This window comes from Meles meles, chromosome 4 (assembly GCF_922984935.1).
Source record: "Meles meles chromosome 4, mMelMel3.1 paternal haplotype, whole genome shotgun sequence".
NCBI classification, from domain to species: domain Eukaryota; kingdom Metazoa; phylum Chordata; class Mammalia; order Carnivora; family Mustelidae; genus Meles; species Meles meles.
Window position 1 is genome coordinate 38,301,010 of NC_060069.1, and position 15,791 is coordinate 38,316,800.

At 43.2% G+C, this 15,791-nt stretch overlaps 1 protein-coding gene across 4 annotated transcripts; it reads left to right on the forward strand.

The window, feature by feature from the left end:
* Positions 1-2,155: 2,155 nt before the first annotated feature.
* LOC123939641 (zinc finger protein with KRAB and SCAN domains 7-like) lies at positions 2,156-14,808 on the forward strand. Of its 4 annotated transcripts, none has more exons than XM_046001400.1 (6): positions 2,156-2,214; positions 4,378-4,909; positions 8,539-8,707; positions 10,207-10,298; positions 10,616-10,742; positions 12,370-14,808. In XM_046001400.1, the coding sequence occupies exons 2-6, from the start codon at positions 4,496-4,498 to the stop codon at positions 13,821-13,823; spliced, it is 2,256 nt and encodes a 751-aa protein (XP_045857356.1). In that variant the 5' UTR covers positions 2,156-2,214; positions 4,378-4,495; the 3' UTR covers positions 13,824-14,808. The 4 variants fall into 4 exon arrangements, with proteins under 4 accessions (XP_045857356.1, XP_045857355.1, XP_045857357.1 ...); XM_046001399.1 differs by having other exon boundaries at positions 2,162-2,508; XM_046001401.1 differs by having other exon boundaries at positions 2,162-2,508; positions 12,373-14,808.
* Positions 14,809-15,791: the final 983 nt, after the last annotated feature.

A 15,791-nucleotide genomic window follows, 5' to 3' on the forward strand; every position in this document is an offset into this window, starting at 1 on the left:
AGATAATGTCACAATGTCTGAGCAGTTTGGGGAAAGAAAAATCTCCAGAACTGACTGTGCTTCTCTCTTTGTGGTCTCCTTAAATCAAAAGTTTGTTATTGTTGTTATTATTATTATTACTACAAACAAATGGGTCAAAGACACAGCAGGCCTTGGCAGTAATCTGGATACAGTAAGAAGTGGGAGAAAGCATACTAGAAAACACCTCTTATACATACAGTGTGCCAAGCACCATTCTAATACACACACACACACACACACACACACACACACGTGTGTGTGTATATATTCTCATCCAATCCTCATATTAAAGTTATGATTTAGGTAATATTCTTATCTTTATTTAACAGATAAGGAAGCTGTAGCACAGAAAGGCCAAGTAATTTGACCATGGTTACCCAGCCCATGGTATGACATCCAGGGTTCTAGTTTGGGCCCCTGGGTGAATGGTAGTGCCTTTCATGGTGATGGGAACGTGGGTGAAGCTGAATTAATGTTGCTTTAGGCATATAGAATTTCTGTTACCATACCAAAAATTACTCATAATTTCTGTTACTCATACCAAAGTTGTGTGCTGCTTTATCAGAGAGGTCAGGGTGGTATTCCCTCAGATCTCTTTGGCCCAAATGCAGGTGTCCCAAGATGCTATATGGGAGGCATCATGCAGCATGTCTTTCCCACTGAGACTCAACGCAGTCATAGTAGATCAGACCCACAATGCTGGCCACAGAGGGACCTATGAAGTTTAGACATACCACCCTGATGAAGCTAGCCCTCACAGAAAATGAAAGCCAACTGCCTGAACATGAAAGAGCTCTAAAGAATAAGAAAACTCAATCTTGTTTTCCAGGTCCTGTGTCTACTACATACTCCAAAGCAGCTAGAACTGCAGGCCATCACATGATCAGGGAAACCTGAAAACTGGAATTGACAACATTTGGGTTAGCCTTAAGAGACTTCTTGCTTAAGAGCCTTGAGTCTCTGAGGCTTTAAAGGACCAATGGACTATATCCAGTGGCAATGACAGGCAGAAGCTAGGATGAGATAGCCAAGACCTCCCTATGAAGTTTCTAAATGTAGGGGGTGACCTTGATATCAAAAGGACACCCTTTAGGGTGGGCGGGCAAAAACTATTCCAAGAGATTTCCTTACAGCTTATGAAAACTCTACAGATCTTCTGGTGCCTTTGTTTCTGTCCTGGCTTTTGCAATGAATTGAGGGATGTGTCCAGTCCAGAGGGTGGCCCAGAACACCCTTGATATATTGCTGATGCCTGGATATGCCAGGAAACTGCTACTTTGCAGCCTGTAAATGATCTACCTTCTAGGCTACAGCAAGCTACATAAGATACAGCAAGTTCTGTGGAAAAGTGGCTTATCCTCTGCCCTTCACCCATGGCCATTATACCTAGAGGATGTGGCTTCAGGGCTCAATCATGTTAACAGCAGGGACCTGTTCACATCCTGCTTCTGTATGCAAACCATTCTTCCAGGTGAAGACCACCTGGGTAGCTCCTGACACCCAGATACTAGACAAGTGCATCTAGATTATGTTGTCCCCTTACCTTTCCACTTTTTATCTGCTCCTTGGACCCCAGATTGCCAGTGCTTAACTTTAGGAAAGATTAAGCACATCCATCAGCCAAAATACCAGTCACTGGGCCTGTTTCTTCATTAATAAGATGGAGATGCGTGTACACTGAAACTCATATTGGGTGAGAATGTCGTGGGCATTGCATGTAGTATATACCAGGCCTTTTGCTATGTAGTGTCTATATGTTATCTCTGTCATCATTCAAAGCCCTATGAGGCACACATTATGCTCTGCATTTTTCAGATGTCAGAAATGGTCTCAGAAGTTGGGTGTATTCCCCAAGGTCAGCAGAAGGGGTAGGGGCAGAGCTGGGGTGCATATGGGTAGCTCACACTTTGGTCTGAGAGGGAAAGGTACCTAGCCTGAAACCTCACTTGAGGCCCCACCCTCTCTCGGTTCCGAGGTGGCCCCGCCTAGCCCGGTTGCAGGCTGTACTGGCGACCGCCTTCCAGCTCACCCTTCAGAGTACAGGGAAGTGCGCGCCCACCTTGGCCACCGAGAGTTCCGGGATCCTGGAGGGGCCGGAAGTGGGTCCTGTTCTCGCTTCCGGCTCGGCCATTGTTTTCGCTCCTGCAGGCCACGGGTGTTTTCCGCATGCAGGGGTCGCTGCGACTGACACCGGTGAGCGGAGCAGGGGCGGGGAGGGAGGTGCTGTCCGGGCCGGGGTCGCTGGGTTGGAGCCGCCGCCGCCCGCAGGCTTAATCTGCGACGCTGGCCCGGTGCACGCTTTGCCTCCGCGGCCGGTGGCGCGATCCCTGTGACACTCTGAAGCCGCCAGTTGTAGAGTCGCCTCTTTGTCCCGTCCCCGTGACCAGCGGTGCCTGGCCTGGAGCATGGCGTCTGCAGGTTCAGCGGAGAAAAAGGCAGACATGGCCAGGTGAGCTGCGCCGCAGACGCCCTGGTTTAACGCAAAATGTAGGTGGATATTTTCCTAGCCTTGCGCTGAGAGACAGCACAAAGCGCCAGAAGTGGGTTAGACACAGTCTTTAAATTAAAAACGTGAAGTGTCACTTTGAGACCCAAAAGTGCAGCAGATATTAGCTGCGGAGCATTCGGAACTAGTAGGAAAATGATCAGAACTTTTTATAGGTGTGGAGATCTCAGAGCAGAGTTAATAGGCTCTTCTCGTCCTCCTCCTCCCCCTCTTCCTCTTCTTTCTTCTTCCTTCTTCCGCCTGCTTGCTTGCTTGCTCTCTTCGTTCATTCGTTCGTTCCTTCCTTATTTCCTTTCCTTTCCTTTCTTTTCTTCTTTCCTTTCCTCCTCCCTTTCTTCCTTTCTTAACAGAAATTGAAGCCTAGAGAGTTGCTTACCAAGGGTACTGAGATGCATGGTGACCATCATTGATGCCCTAGTTTCCACTAAGGTACTGATTCTCTGAGTTTTACCATATTTTAAGTGGATAAAAGCTTCCCCCCTGCTTCAGTATCAGCTAAATGAACGACATTCATTCGTTTACTAAAGGTGTACCTCTGTGTGCTGTGTACACACACACACACACATACATACATACAAAGAGGACTGGAAACCTGTAGGTGACACCCCCATTGCCCTCTTTCCCTGCCCTGCCCTTTGAGTCTTTCCCCAAAATGGGGGAGACAGCAGTGTAAATCACAAACACACTGTGATAAATGTTCTAGTAGTGGTTTGAATGAGAAAGATACTGTGGGCTCACGGAGGCAGTAATCACACCTAGGCCTGGAGAGATCAGGAAGGTTTTGGAGGTGGTTGAGTAGGAAAAGGTCTGGAATTTACAGATTCCATTGGGTTTTTTGGGTGGCTGTCTAGCAAGAGGGTGTGAGTGGCCAGTTTTGCATAAACTAATTAAAACAATTGTGTTTTAATTAGAAGTACAGAGAAGAAGTCTACCAGCTTTCTTCCTGCCTGGGACAATCAGGAAAGCAACCATTCAGGAGGAAAGGGTATTTGTTTTCAGTCTTGACAGATGAGTAAGAGTTTGTCAAAAGCTGAAGAAGAAAAATCCAAAGAGGACAAGAGAATATGTGGCTTCTGGCTGTGTCTCCAGAGCTTTAGTGCCAAACTTTGTTATACATCTCTGTCACAATAGAGAAGAGTAGAAGAGCTTTGAGCATTCACTTCCCACATAGGTTTACTTATAAATTAAATATATGTATTGTTTTATAAATTTCAATACACATTATAAAACATACACTAAATAGGAGTTAAATAACAACTTAATGTGTTCTTAATATACCCTTTGGATCATCTTGCATATTCCTCACTTGGAGATTATAGCAGCTTCTCTAGCCTGAGTACCTGGAGACAGTGGTAAGGGTATGTCTAGAACAGGGCCCAAGGCCAGGTGTTGAAGGGCTGTGACTGCTGGGCATAGACATTAAGGTTTCATTCTGTAGGTTCTGGGAGCCACTGAAAATTTAAGAAGGCAAGTCCCTTAGAGAGATGCTTAGAGATTGCCCTGGTTGTAAACTACCTCCCCTGCTTTTCTTCCTGGAGTTTAAAAATTTTTTTTTAAAGATTTATTTATTTATTTGTTAGAGAGAGGGAGTGAGAGAGAAAGAGAGCATGCGAACAGGGGGAGGGTCTGTGGGAGAGGGAGAGCAGACTCTGCACTAAGTGCCGAGCCCTATGTAGGGCTTGTTCTTATGACCCTGATATTATGACCGGAGTGGAAACCAAGAGTTAGACACTTAATGAACTGAGCCACCCAGGCACCCTTGGAGCTTTGGTTTTTAACTGTGGATGGTCTGTTGTCAGCCCAGGGCTGAACACTATGGGACTCTGATTTCTCTCTTGATGTTTTTGTAGGTGACACCCCCATTGCCCTCTGTCCCCCACTCTGAAAACAGCTCCTGAGACCTGAATTACAGAGCATCATTTTAACTGGACAAACTGCAGCTGAAACAAGCTTTTCTTGGAGGTCACAATGACCACCCAAGGCAGGGGGACTTTAGGCCTCCTCCCTAGAGGTGCTGTTCTCCAGAAACACGAGGGGCGCCAGACCATGAAGCAGGAGCCAGGGAGCCCGACCTGGGGTCAGGGCTGCAGTCTCCAAAAGAACCACCCTCCTGTCTGTGAAATTTTCCGGCTACACTTCAGGCAGTTATGTTATCATGAGATGTCTGGGCCACAGGAGGCACTGAGCCGGCTCCGGGAGCTCTGCCAGTGGTGGCTGATGCCAGAGGTACACACCAAGGAGCAGATCCTGGAGCTGCTGGTGCTGGAGCAGTTCTTGAGCATCTTGCCTGGGGAGTTACGGACCTGGGTGCAGCTGCATCACCCTGAGAGTGGCGAGGAGGCTGTGGCTGTGGTGGAGGATTTTCAGAGACACATAGGAGAGGTGAGCAGATGAGTCCAGAATGGCATCTGGAACCCTTCTCTAGTGGCTGGATTAGCTTGGGAATAGTCATTCTCTGTTCAATAGGCTCTAGGCTGGTTTATCCTTAGGATTCCTGAGCCGATTCCATAGAGAGGGAAGAAATAGTTTTGTGCTTCAAGTCATAAACAAAAATACAATTCCCGGAGAAGCTCTGTGTATCACTTTGGGAATAATGTGTTGTGACCCTCGCTTCGACCACACAGTGCTCACAGTACTCCTGGCAGGTAGAGAATCTGCCCACTGTTTAGAAGGGACTGTGGTAGGGAGTAGATTTCTGCGTATGTTGATAACGTGGGCCTTCGTTCGAGAAGTTGTCATTACTTACTTCCTTGTACTTCTCAGAGTCTGTTATCTCTCTTCCCGAATTTTAGGTTCTTTAGGAGAGGTGACGTTTCTGGGCCTCATAATCATTGGTTTCTTTTCTAACTTTCCAAACCCAACTGGGGTCTTTCTCCTTCCTTCCTTCCTTCCTTCTTTCCTTTCTTCCTTCCTTTCTTCCTCTCTTTCTTTCTTTAATTCTCATTTTGGTTTACCCTGTTTCCTAGGGTTCTCTCAAATTTAAAGCCAAGGTAATTTAAATTAGAGGAAAAGTTGGAGAGCCAGCAGTGTGATAACAGTGGGAAATCTGGCTTCTAGGACCACAGAGCTAAGTAGCTGTGTGACCATGTGTATCAGTCAGGGTTTAGCCAAAGAAGCAAAACCAGTAGGAAATGATATATATTTATATTTGTATGTATATCTATAGCATTGCTACAGAGTGACTTAAGTGATTATGAGGACTGGCCTGGTGGTACAAGTCGGAAATCTGTAGAACAGGCCATCAGGAAAGGCCAGCTGAAACTCAGGCACAGGCTGAATCTGCTGTCTACATGCAGAATTACTTTTTCATGGAACTTCCAGCTCTAATTTTAAGGTTTTTGTAACTGATTAAATCAGGCTCATCCAGATGACCTAGGATAATCTCCTTTACTTAGAGTAAACTGAACATGGTTATTGATTATATGTACAAAATACCTTCACAGCAACACCCAGTTTAGTGGTAAATTGGCACCTAAATCAATTCTATCTGATAAGTCTAATGTTGCTCTCTTGTACTAACCAAGGAGGGTGAATTAGGGTTCCCTCTACCTTTATTCCTTTGCACTTTATTATGGAAAACCAGTATATGAAATTTCCCAAGTACCCAAAAAAATAGTTACAATATGTATGTCTAGGGATTCAGTTCCCGTTGATTGGAGTCTGAGGGCTACACCTTTTTCCAAGAGTACCAGCCCACCCATTTGGCATTGAATCCATTGCCAACCATTATTTCTTTGGACACAAAAATAAACATAGGAATAAATCAGTCATCAGCAGGGTCTAGAGAGCAACTAGATTCAACCATGGGCAGAGACCAGAGGCTGAATAAAGTGTTTTGAGTGCCATTTAGTGAGGAGGCTAGAAGGAAAATTTCTCTATTTCCCACTTTTGTTTGTCTAACTTGAAGAGAATGCCCCCTCCATTAAAACTTAAGCTTTTATCCAGGCACCCTCAGAAAAAGGTGACTGAGTCACAAAGTCAAGAAAGTGACTTAACAGTTGACAGAGCAGCTACACACTATTGACTCCTGCCTAGGAGTAGGATCTTTGGACCCTGTTTCTTACTCTGCCTTTATTGTCAGCTTAAGTTTTTCTGATGTGGAAGACATGAGAATGGGACTATCTTTCCTATCATGGGCTCAGAAAAATGTATTTGTGGCTAAATGAATAAACAAGTTTTTTTGTGGCAGTTTGCCAGGAGTAGATTAATGAATATCAAGGCAGATCAGAGTCACTCTGCTCAGCAGGAGTGAGCATGTGCATGTGTGTACTTTGGGGCTGGAGAGGGTTGTAGAGCAATCCCTGTTGGGCTGCAGAATCATGCAATTTGCAAAATGCTTTTATATCCTATATCTTATTTTTGTTCCTAGCAGCCTTACAAAATATGAAAATAATAATCTTATCTCCATTTGACAAGTGACACAAGCACAGAGAGATTAATTGACTCATCTCAGATGATGATTAGTGAATATTCTCTTTGTCCAAGAGATTTAACCGAAGTATGGTTATTGCTGATTACTACCAAGTATGGGAATCAGAATTTTCTAGCACCCTAGGTTCTAAGTCACTAGTTTCCCCCTAGTGTCTTGCTATGGAGTGCCATCTTAGATGGAAATAGGAATGGGCTTTTCATTCCTAAAAGAAAAGAAACCTGGGAGTCTGAGTCCTAGATAATGAATAAGAACTGACCAGCATTTAATTGTTAGTGAATTACAAGGTTGTGTTGTCATGATGCAGCTAAGTTCCACCTTCTTCCAATACCCACAGCAGCTGTATTTAAGAGCTGTAACACCCATTCTTAAGAACTATTTTGTGGAGATTCCAGGGAGCCTTCTGATTCTATCACTGTGCTAGAGAGACATACAGTAAAGGGGAGAGGCCCCTTACATCTCAGCAGATATAACCCAATGGGGCAAATCCAGCAGGATTTGTGAAGTTATTTTCACCCTAGGCTGTACTGGGTACATGGCAGTGCAAGCACGTGAGCCTATAAATGTGATTCATTTAGATGGTATTTTAGGTTTTCAGCTCCAAATGCTGGTGAAAAAAGTAACCATGAGATTGTGAGGAGCTGGTTTGGTGACAATAAGCAAGGGTTAGAAATACCTCTCTACTCTGAGGTGTTCTCAAGGTCTCTAAAGATTGGTGTTACCTCATCTTATTTGACTTTTTATAAACGTTATTTTGGAGGGATAGTACATACTGAATACTGGTTTTGCAGATAACTCTAAAAACTAGTAGTAAATATCAAGAGGGGAAGAAAAAGTATCAAGAGAAGATGATCAGCAAATTTTAACTGAACACCAACATTGGGCCAAGCATTGTTCTAGGAGCAAGTGATCAAGACAGAGTTCTTATCCTCAAAAAGCTTACTTTTCATTGGGGGAGAAATAGACAATAAAGGCATAAATAAGATAAGGTAAGGGTTAAGACATACAGAGACTGTAATCAGGTAATTTGAGAGAGAGAGACTACTACAACTTTGCTTTGTCACTGTGGTTAGAAATGGCTTCTCCGAAGAGGAACGTCTGCTGAGAGAAATTGGAAAAGCTCTCTTGAGGTTTGTCAGCCACTATTATGGGCTCTTGCTTCTGCTGTCAGCCTCAGCATTATAATGTGCATGTTTAGGTACATACACCTGTCATTTTTTATTTTCTAGGTACTTCTGATTGGTCTCTTCTGTAGACTAAGGACATAGAATTGTTCTCCTGACTCCTTTTTCTAGATTGTTCTTCATAAGCAAATTTATGTCTGAAGAATTGACAAAATGAGAATGGTTATATAATCTGGGCTTCAGGCTTCTACCAAGAGGTTCAACAGAAGTATAGCAAGCAGGATGGCAAGTTGTAGATCCTGTTTTGACAGTTTTTCCCCCAGTAGGCTGTACTGGTAGGTCTGGAAGGATATTGGCTGTTCTTTTCCTGTCTTCTTTCTGGGGGTGTTTCTTAGAGGTTTGGGTTTCTAGACCTTGAAGGATGCTCTTTTGATTCCAATTATAATTCCTGTCTTTAGGTTTCAGCTCCTGTACAGGAACAGGAAATGCATTTGGAGGAGATGACAGCCCTGGGTACAACAGAGGAATCTCTTCCTACCTCATCCTTCAGTGAGAGTTCAGGCTCTGGAGCCTGCCTGGAGCCTCCTCATGACCCAGGGACACACCTCCTCCCCATTGGGCACTCTGGTACTCCTCTCCTTAGCCCTGGCATCAAATCCTGCCTCCCTTTTCTCCTCAAGTCTCCTTTCCTTTATTTCCCTATAATCCACCCCATTGGAATCCCTCATTGCCTTGCTCTATGTCTTAATTTCCTAGTGACTTTGTCTGTTTCTTTTGCTTATTCTCTAATCATTTGTGTATTTAGCAAGTTTTTGTCTAGTACATGTCATGGATGAGGCACTGTTGGGAACCAGAGAGATATAGTACACAGTTACTGCTTTTAAAGAACTTGTTATCTAGTTGGCAGAGAGTCAGTCAACTGCAAGAAGAGTTGTCCTTGTAAGATACATTGAGTGATATCTGTCAGCAGGTATTTGATGCCATGAAAACAAGCAATATGGGCATTGTAAACATTGAGCAAAATCGTTATGGTTTGGATGGGTAGGGGAGGCTTCATTGGTGAGGTATCTGTGGGATGTGATTGTGAGAAATGGGGGAACAAATTCAAGCAGGTGGAAAACTGGTAGGCACCAAAGTAGAGGATATAAATAAAGACTAAGTGGGGGTTCCTTGGACCCCACACAGAGATAGAATGAGGAAGAACTGTTTTGGGGAGCACGGGGTCTGCTAGAACAGGGCCTAACAACTGAGGTTAGGAAAATTTTGCTGGATGGAGGTTGATGTGTTAGAAACAGTATTTTGGGAGAATTATTCTAATGCATGTGTCTGGGATGAATGGTGAGACCAGTGGTTGGAGGCCTCAGTAAGAGGCCAGTGTGCCAGAATGGATGTGAGGTGGTCATTGCCTGAGCAATGCTGAGTGGAATAGAAATTGAGAGACAGGAGATACATTGTGCAGGAAGAATTCATGGGACAGTAAGAGGAAGGAGAATTATGGGGCTTGGCCAATGTTTGGATTCATTGACAGAACTTGGGAAGTCAGGAAAGAAAGATGGTAAGAATGTCCATTTTTGACTGAATATAAGATAAAGAGGGACACCCAAATGAAATGTCCAGTAGACCACTGGAAGTCTGTAATGGGGGTCTAGAAGAGAGCTGGAACTGGGAAAGCAGCAGTAGAGCATTGAGAGTCCGTGAGATCTCTGCCAGAGCAAAAAGGGATGCTTTGAGGCCCAGCGCCTGCAGCGTCTATAATGAGAAGCCAAAAAAGGGAAAGGAAATCAGGAATGAAGGGCCAGAAATGTGAGGGGCAAATCAGGTTGGGCTGATGCCACAGAAGCCATGGGGAGAGAAAGTGGGCCCAAGTCTAGCTTCCTTCAGAGAGTTTGAAGCGAGTGAGGGCTGGGTGGAATGGGTAATTCTCAGTTGGACTAGGGAACCCTCTGCACCCTCAGAGTAAAACCTGCATGGAAAAGTCACAGCGCAGTCAGAATAACACCTGTATGGAAGAGGGATGAGAGGCAGTATGTGGAGCTGCCTGGGTTCTCTTGAACCCACTCCCTGGGATACAGACCTTATTGGAGCCGAGGCAGGACTTGTCCTCATAGCTCTCTTTTCTCTCTCAGGTCAGTGTGCTTCCCAGGTGCCTGCCCTTTTCCAAGCTGGGAAGTCAGGAGATCAGGCAGCAGCAACTGTGCTTCAGGTGGTCGGGCCCCAGGTGAGCTGAACTCTGTCTTCCCTGAGTCCCCAAATCTGCAGCCTGGAAATAGCTAGTGCTCATCTCAGGGCTCTGGCCAATTCTGAGATTAATCCTGTAATTTACCTTCCTAATTACTTCCTCTGGAATTGGGTCCTGCGTACTGAGTTCATGGATTCTGTCTGGCCCTGGACTTGTCCTCTTAGATGTATCATCCCAACTTCTCTCCCTCCCTCATCCCTTTACCCACCAGGGCCCCACCTGGGCTCTTGGTACCCTGATGTGTCTGCCCTTCAGGCCAGGGAATATCCCTGAGCAGTAAAAGCTTGTCATTCCAGGGATCTGCTGCGTACCAGTTCCTGTCTGTGGACTATACTGAGAGGAAGTGGAACGGTCCGGCCCTCAGTCAGAGAGCTGTGTACCGGAGCATCATGCCGGAAAACTATTGCAGCATGGCCTCAATGGGTAATGATTCTGTTCCCCAGTAATACAGTCTGCATTCTTTTCTTTATATTTTCTTTGCTCTATTCTATTTTTTCCCAGCTTTTTTTATTATGAAAAGTTGCAAACATGAGATAAGGTAGAGAGAATACTGTAATGAACCTCTCTGTGCCCATCACTCAGCCCTAAATTATCAACATTGTCTTTATCCCATCGTTAATTGACCTAAGGTGGTTTGGTTAGAATTTGTAGTTGTAAGGAATAGGGGCTGCTCACGTTATTTAAGTACTGAGCTGTGTTACTTACAATAAGGCTGAATAAATGGAAACCCTGATCAAATCCAGCAGCTAGACCATCCTTTGGGAAACAGGACCCTCAACAACAACAGCGAATAATTTTTATGCCAGGGAATGTAAGGCATTTGCTCCCTGCATATCTGTTTTGTCCTCCCACTGCCACCCATTTTCTTCACTCTGAATCTCTTATCCTCTCATAGCTGCTTCTTCAAGCTCCTAATGGGCTTGGCTTCTCTCCATGCCTCATTTCGTTTTCTTTATTTTGCCCTATTTCCAGCTCAGATTTTACTTAGAGAGGGCCTCCAAGGGTGGTTTGGCCATTAAATATCATCTCTGTTTGGGCAGAACTTTGCCCCTGGCCACAGCAGAGGCTGAGGGGTAATATACAGAGAAGCTACACTTGGTCCTGGTGCCCAGGTCTAGTCAGTTGTGGTCTGAGAGATATTGAAACCAGTTACTCAGCACAAAGCATGGCTGCCTCAGTTTCCCCTTTGGGAAAAACTGAGGCAGGACAGCTTCCTGGAAAGGGGTGTTTTCAGGGCAGGTTCTCTGGCTGGCAAGTCTAGCACAGTAGCCAACAATGGAGAGGGTGAATAGGCTTAGGAGTCCAGGATAGTCCAGGAGTCCAGATAGCTATAACTTTCCATATGCTGAAATGCCATGATGGCTTGTGGCCCAAGTTAAGATATGATTAAAAGAACCAATAGTTTCATGTTCAGACATGACTGATTGCTTGCTACTTCCACTTTGTCCAAATTCAAAAGGAAATATTCAACAGTGTAGTTTCCTTTGATTCCAGATTATCAAGATACCAAAGATATATTTTGACTTGTATTTCAAATTATTGGTCCCTTTCTTAATTTTTATTAAGTATTAAATAGTACTTGCGGTACTGACTTCTACCAGTCTAGTGTAGCAGAGACTAAGGGAATCTCCACTTTAAGAATTTTGCTGTCCCTTCCACAATACTTCTCCCCCAGCATTTCTGAACCTGTGATTTCTCTGAATCTTGTCACTGTCCTCACATTAAGATCATACCACCTTTACAGTCTGCTGTCTTGCCTTCCAACTGCCTTTTTAATTGGATAATTAAGTGGCTCACTTAAGAGCTGTCAGGACAGAGCTCTGTCCTAATAACTTTTCATTCATCCTCCCCACTGACCATCTTTCCCCTTTGTCTTTCTGTCATGAAGAAAAGCTTGAGCTATTTCCCATCTTTCTCTTGTTCTTAATATTTCATCTCTTAATGTATCCCCTAATGTGAAGGTTTTTTCAGGTCCATAGACTCCTAATGATTCTGTTTCATCAGCAGAACAAGAAATGAATAAAAGTTGTTTTCTTCTTTCTCTCGGCAGCAGGTGAGACTAGGATGCAGTGTTCAGAGTTGCCTGCAAAACAGGAAGTTTCTAAAGAACCAGTGTCACCTTGTGGGACATCTGGAGGCCTCTGTGGAGTAGTTACTGAGGAACTAGAGGCAGGAGCTGCCTGTGAAGGAATTTTAGAACAGCTGGAAGGGCAACCCTCAGAGAAAGAAGGGAGCAGACTGGAAAATGAGCTCTTCAAAATAGCACGAGAAGATAAAGATAAATCCACAAAGGATGGATGTGATGAATATAATGAACTTGGGAAACATCCAGATCTGTCCTCTAATGCTGTAGAATGTCAAGGAATTCTGAAGGGACAGAAATTTTATCAATGTGATGAATGTGGTAAAGCTTTTAATCGAAGTTCACACCTCACTGGGCATCAAAGAATTCACACTGGAGAGAAACCCTATGAGTGTAATGAATGTGGTAAGACCTTCAGGCAGACCTCTCAACTCATAGTTCATCTCAGAACCCACACAGGGGAAAAGCCCTATGAGTGCAATGAGTGTGGAAATACTTACCGACACAGCTCCCATCTTAGTCAACACCAGAGACTCCATAATGGTGAGAAACCATATAAGTGTAATGAATGTGCAAAAGCCTTCACTCAGAGTTCCCAACTGATTGACCACCAGAGAACTCATACTGGGGAGAAACCTTATGAATGCACTGAGTGTGGTGAGGCCTTCATTCGTAGTAAAAGTCTTGTCCGACATCAGGTAGTTCACACTGGTAAAAAACCTTATAAGTGTAGTGAGTGTGGGAAAGCTTTCTGTTCTAATAGAAATCTTGTTGATCATCAGAGGATCCATACTGGGGACAAGCCTTATGAGTGTAATGAATGTGGCAAGGCTTTCAGTCGGAATAAATGTCTTATTCGACATCAGAGCCTCCACACTGGGCAAAAACCATACAAATGTAGTGATTGTGGGAAAGCCTTCAATCAGAACTCTCAGCTTGTTGACCATGAGCGAATTCATACTGGAGAAAAACCTTTTGAATGTAATGAGTGTGGTAAGGCATTCAGTCTCAGTAAATGTCTTATTCGACATCAGAGGCTTCACACAGGTGAAAAGCCCTATAAATGCAATGAATGTGGAAAGTCCTTCAACCAAAACTCACACCTTATTATTCACCAGAGAATTCACACTGGTGAGAAGCCTTATGAATGTAATGAGTGTGGGAAGGTCTTCAGTTACAGCTCCAGTCTCATGGTACATCAGAGAACCCATACGGGGGAGAAACCCTATAAATGTAGTGATTGTGGAAAAGCTTTTAGTGACAGCTCTCAGCTCATTGTGCACCAGAGGGTTCACACAGGAGAGAAGCCTTATGAATGTATTGAGTGTGGGAAAGCCTTCAGTCAGCGTTCCACTTTTAATCACCACCAGCGAACTCACATTGGAGAGAAGCACTCAGGTCTGGCTCGCTCAGTTTCTTAGTTTCTTAAGATATGATTTTCTAAAGAATTAATTAAGCTTTTTTTTTTTTTTTTTTTTTTTTAAAGATGGCTCTCTTTAAACTGTTCATCAAAATGTACCAATCCTTACATGCTTCCTGGTGAGTCATGAAGGTGGGAGGGTGGGAGTCACAGTGTGATCATTTTCTGCCATTAGGGGGAAGTAAGGACTACACATTTCATGTACTTGTTTATTCATTCATTCATTCATTCTTTTGAACTGTTGAAAAAAATCTAACTCATTTCTCAGTTCTGCATCCTATAATCAGATTTTGTGCTTTTCAAGGACAGAAATTATATGTTTCTTATTCTACTCCACCTCCTTTGTTTTACTACTTACATAGGTCATATTGCAAGATGGATTCATTCTTTCCTTTCTCTTGGCTAAGGCTCTCCCTATATAGTTTAAACTTCCACTCTAATTCAGGCCCTTATCACTTGTGTTCCCTACATATAAAACCCTTTTTTTCCCTCTTGACTAATGTATATCCCTTAGATTCTTCCAGAGCCCTCTCATTTCTGAAAGACCTTCTTAAAATGCTTTTTCTTCCCTCTTAAACTTCTATTCAGTTGACCTCAGTGCTTCCAATTAGTTGGTGCTACAACGTGCAACTGTTGTTAAATTATCTTGCTGGTTATTCTGAACTTAACGCGTATTTGTATACTTTCCTATCAACTTATTGTAGGCTTTTTAGGGCTAGGTATAGTATCTGTTCTTTTAGCATATAGATAATTTTCATATAGTAGTTGTTTAATAAAATTTTTTAAACTCTGCTCTAAGTTGCACCATCTTTAAATTGGGTATGAGATCCCCTTCCCCACCCCAATCAGATTAGAGGCTTCTAAAGATGGAAGTGGGGTGGTGCTTGGGTGGCTCAATGGGTTAAAGTCTCTGCCTTAGGCTCAAGTCATGATCCCAGGGTCCTGGGATCGAGCCCCACATTGGGCTCTGCTCAGTGGGGAGCCTGCTTCCCTTCTTCTCTCTCTGCCTGCTTCTCTGCCTTTGATCTCTGTCAAATAAGTAAATAAAATCTTTAAAAAATAAAAATAAAATAAAGATGGAAGTGGTATCTCATTGTAGGATATCACATACAGGGACCTCATTGATATTGATATTTTCTGTGTGTATTCATGGACATCTCACCACTGTTACTTCATTGTTGGTTTCTGATAGATATTCTATTGTGTTTAGGAAGTTTCCTTCTATTTCTGTTATTTATTTGTTTGTTTTTTAAGTAGGCTCCATGCATATATGGGGCTTGAACTCATGACCTCAGGATTGAGAATTGCATGCTCTATCGACTGAGCCAACCAGACACCTCTCTATTTCTGTTTTTAGAAAAAAGGAAGATAGTACAGTAGTTATGAACACTGATTTTGTGCCTAGTGTCCTAATTCAAACCCTGGCTCCTCCATGTTTCTAGGTGTGTAGCCCTGGGCAAGTTACTTAGCTTCCTTGTGTGTCAGTTCTTCCATCTGTAAAGCAAAGCTATGTTTGTTAGGATAAAATCAGTTAATCAGTGTTAGATATTTAGAACAGTACTTGGCGCTTAGTACCCACTATAGCAATTATTACTATTCTTAGAGTTGCTAAGTTCTATCTTGTTTTTTAAAAAATCTGTTGGTATAATTTTATGGGTCATGTTCTTTATTTTTGTAAATTTTTTTTTTTTGGTTGTTGTTGTTTTTAACTTTCTAAATGATTGAAATTTCTTTGAAGTCCTGGAGTAAAATCCATTTGTTCGTGGTGATTTTTTTTTTTTTTTTAAATAGAGAACTAGGTTGAATTTACTGAGGTTTTCCTGGCTTTTCAAAATGTATTTGGAGTTTATTTTTCTTGAATTTTCTGAAAGAGTTTGCATAATATGGGAATTACTCATTAAAGGCTGAAAGTAGTAGCTAGATCCTTTTTGGGGGAGGAAGGAATTGGGAGAGATGTATCCTTAGCAAC

What these genes read in the sequence shown, in the direction of transcription:
- LOC123939641 (XM_046001400.1), top strand. Translation starts at nt 4,496, where the DNA reads ATGACCACCCAAGGCAGGGGGACTTTAGGCCTCCTCCCTAGAGGTGCT. An exon ending in TTCAGAGACACATAGGAGAG is followed by an intron (nt 4,910 to 8,538) that starts GTGAGCAGATGA and finishes TCCTGTCTTTAG; the next exon opens with GTTTCAGCTCCTGTACAGGA. An exon ending in CCTCCCCATTGGGCACTCTG is followed by an intron (nt 8,708 to 10,206) that starts GTACTCCTCTCC and finishes TTTCTCTCTCAG; the next exon opens with GTCAGTGTGCTTCCCAGGTG.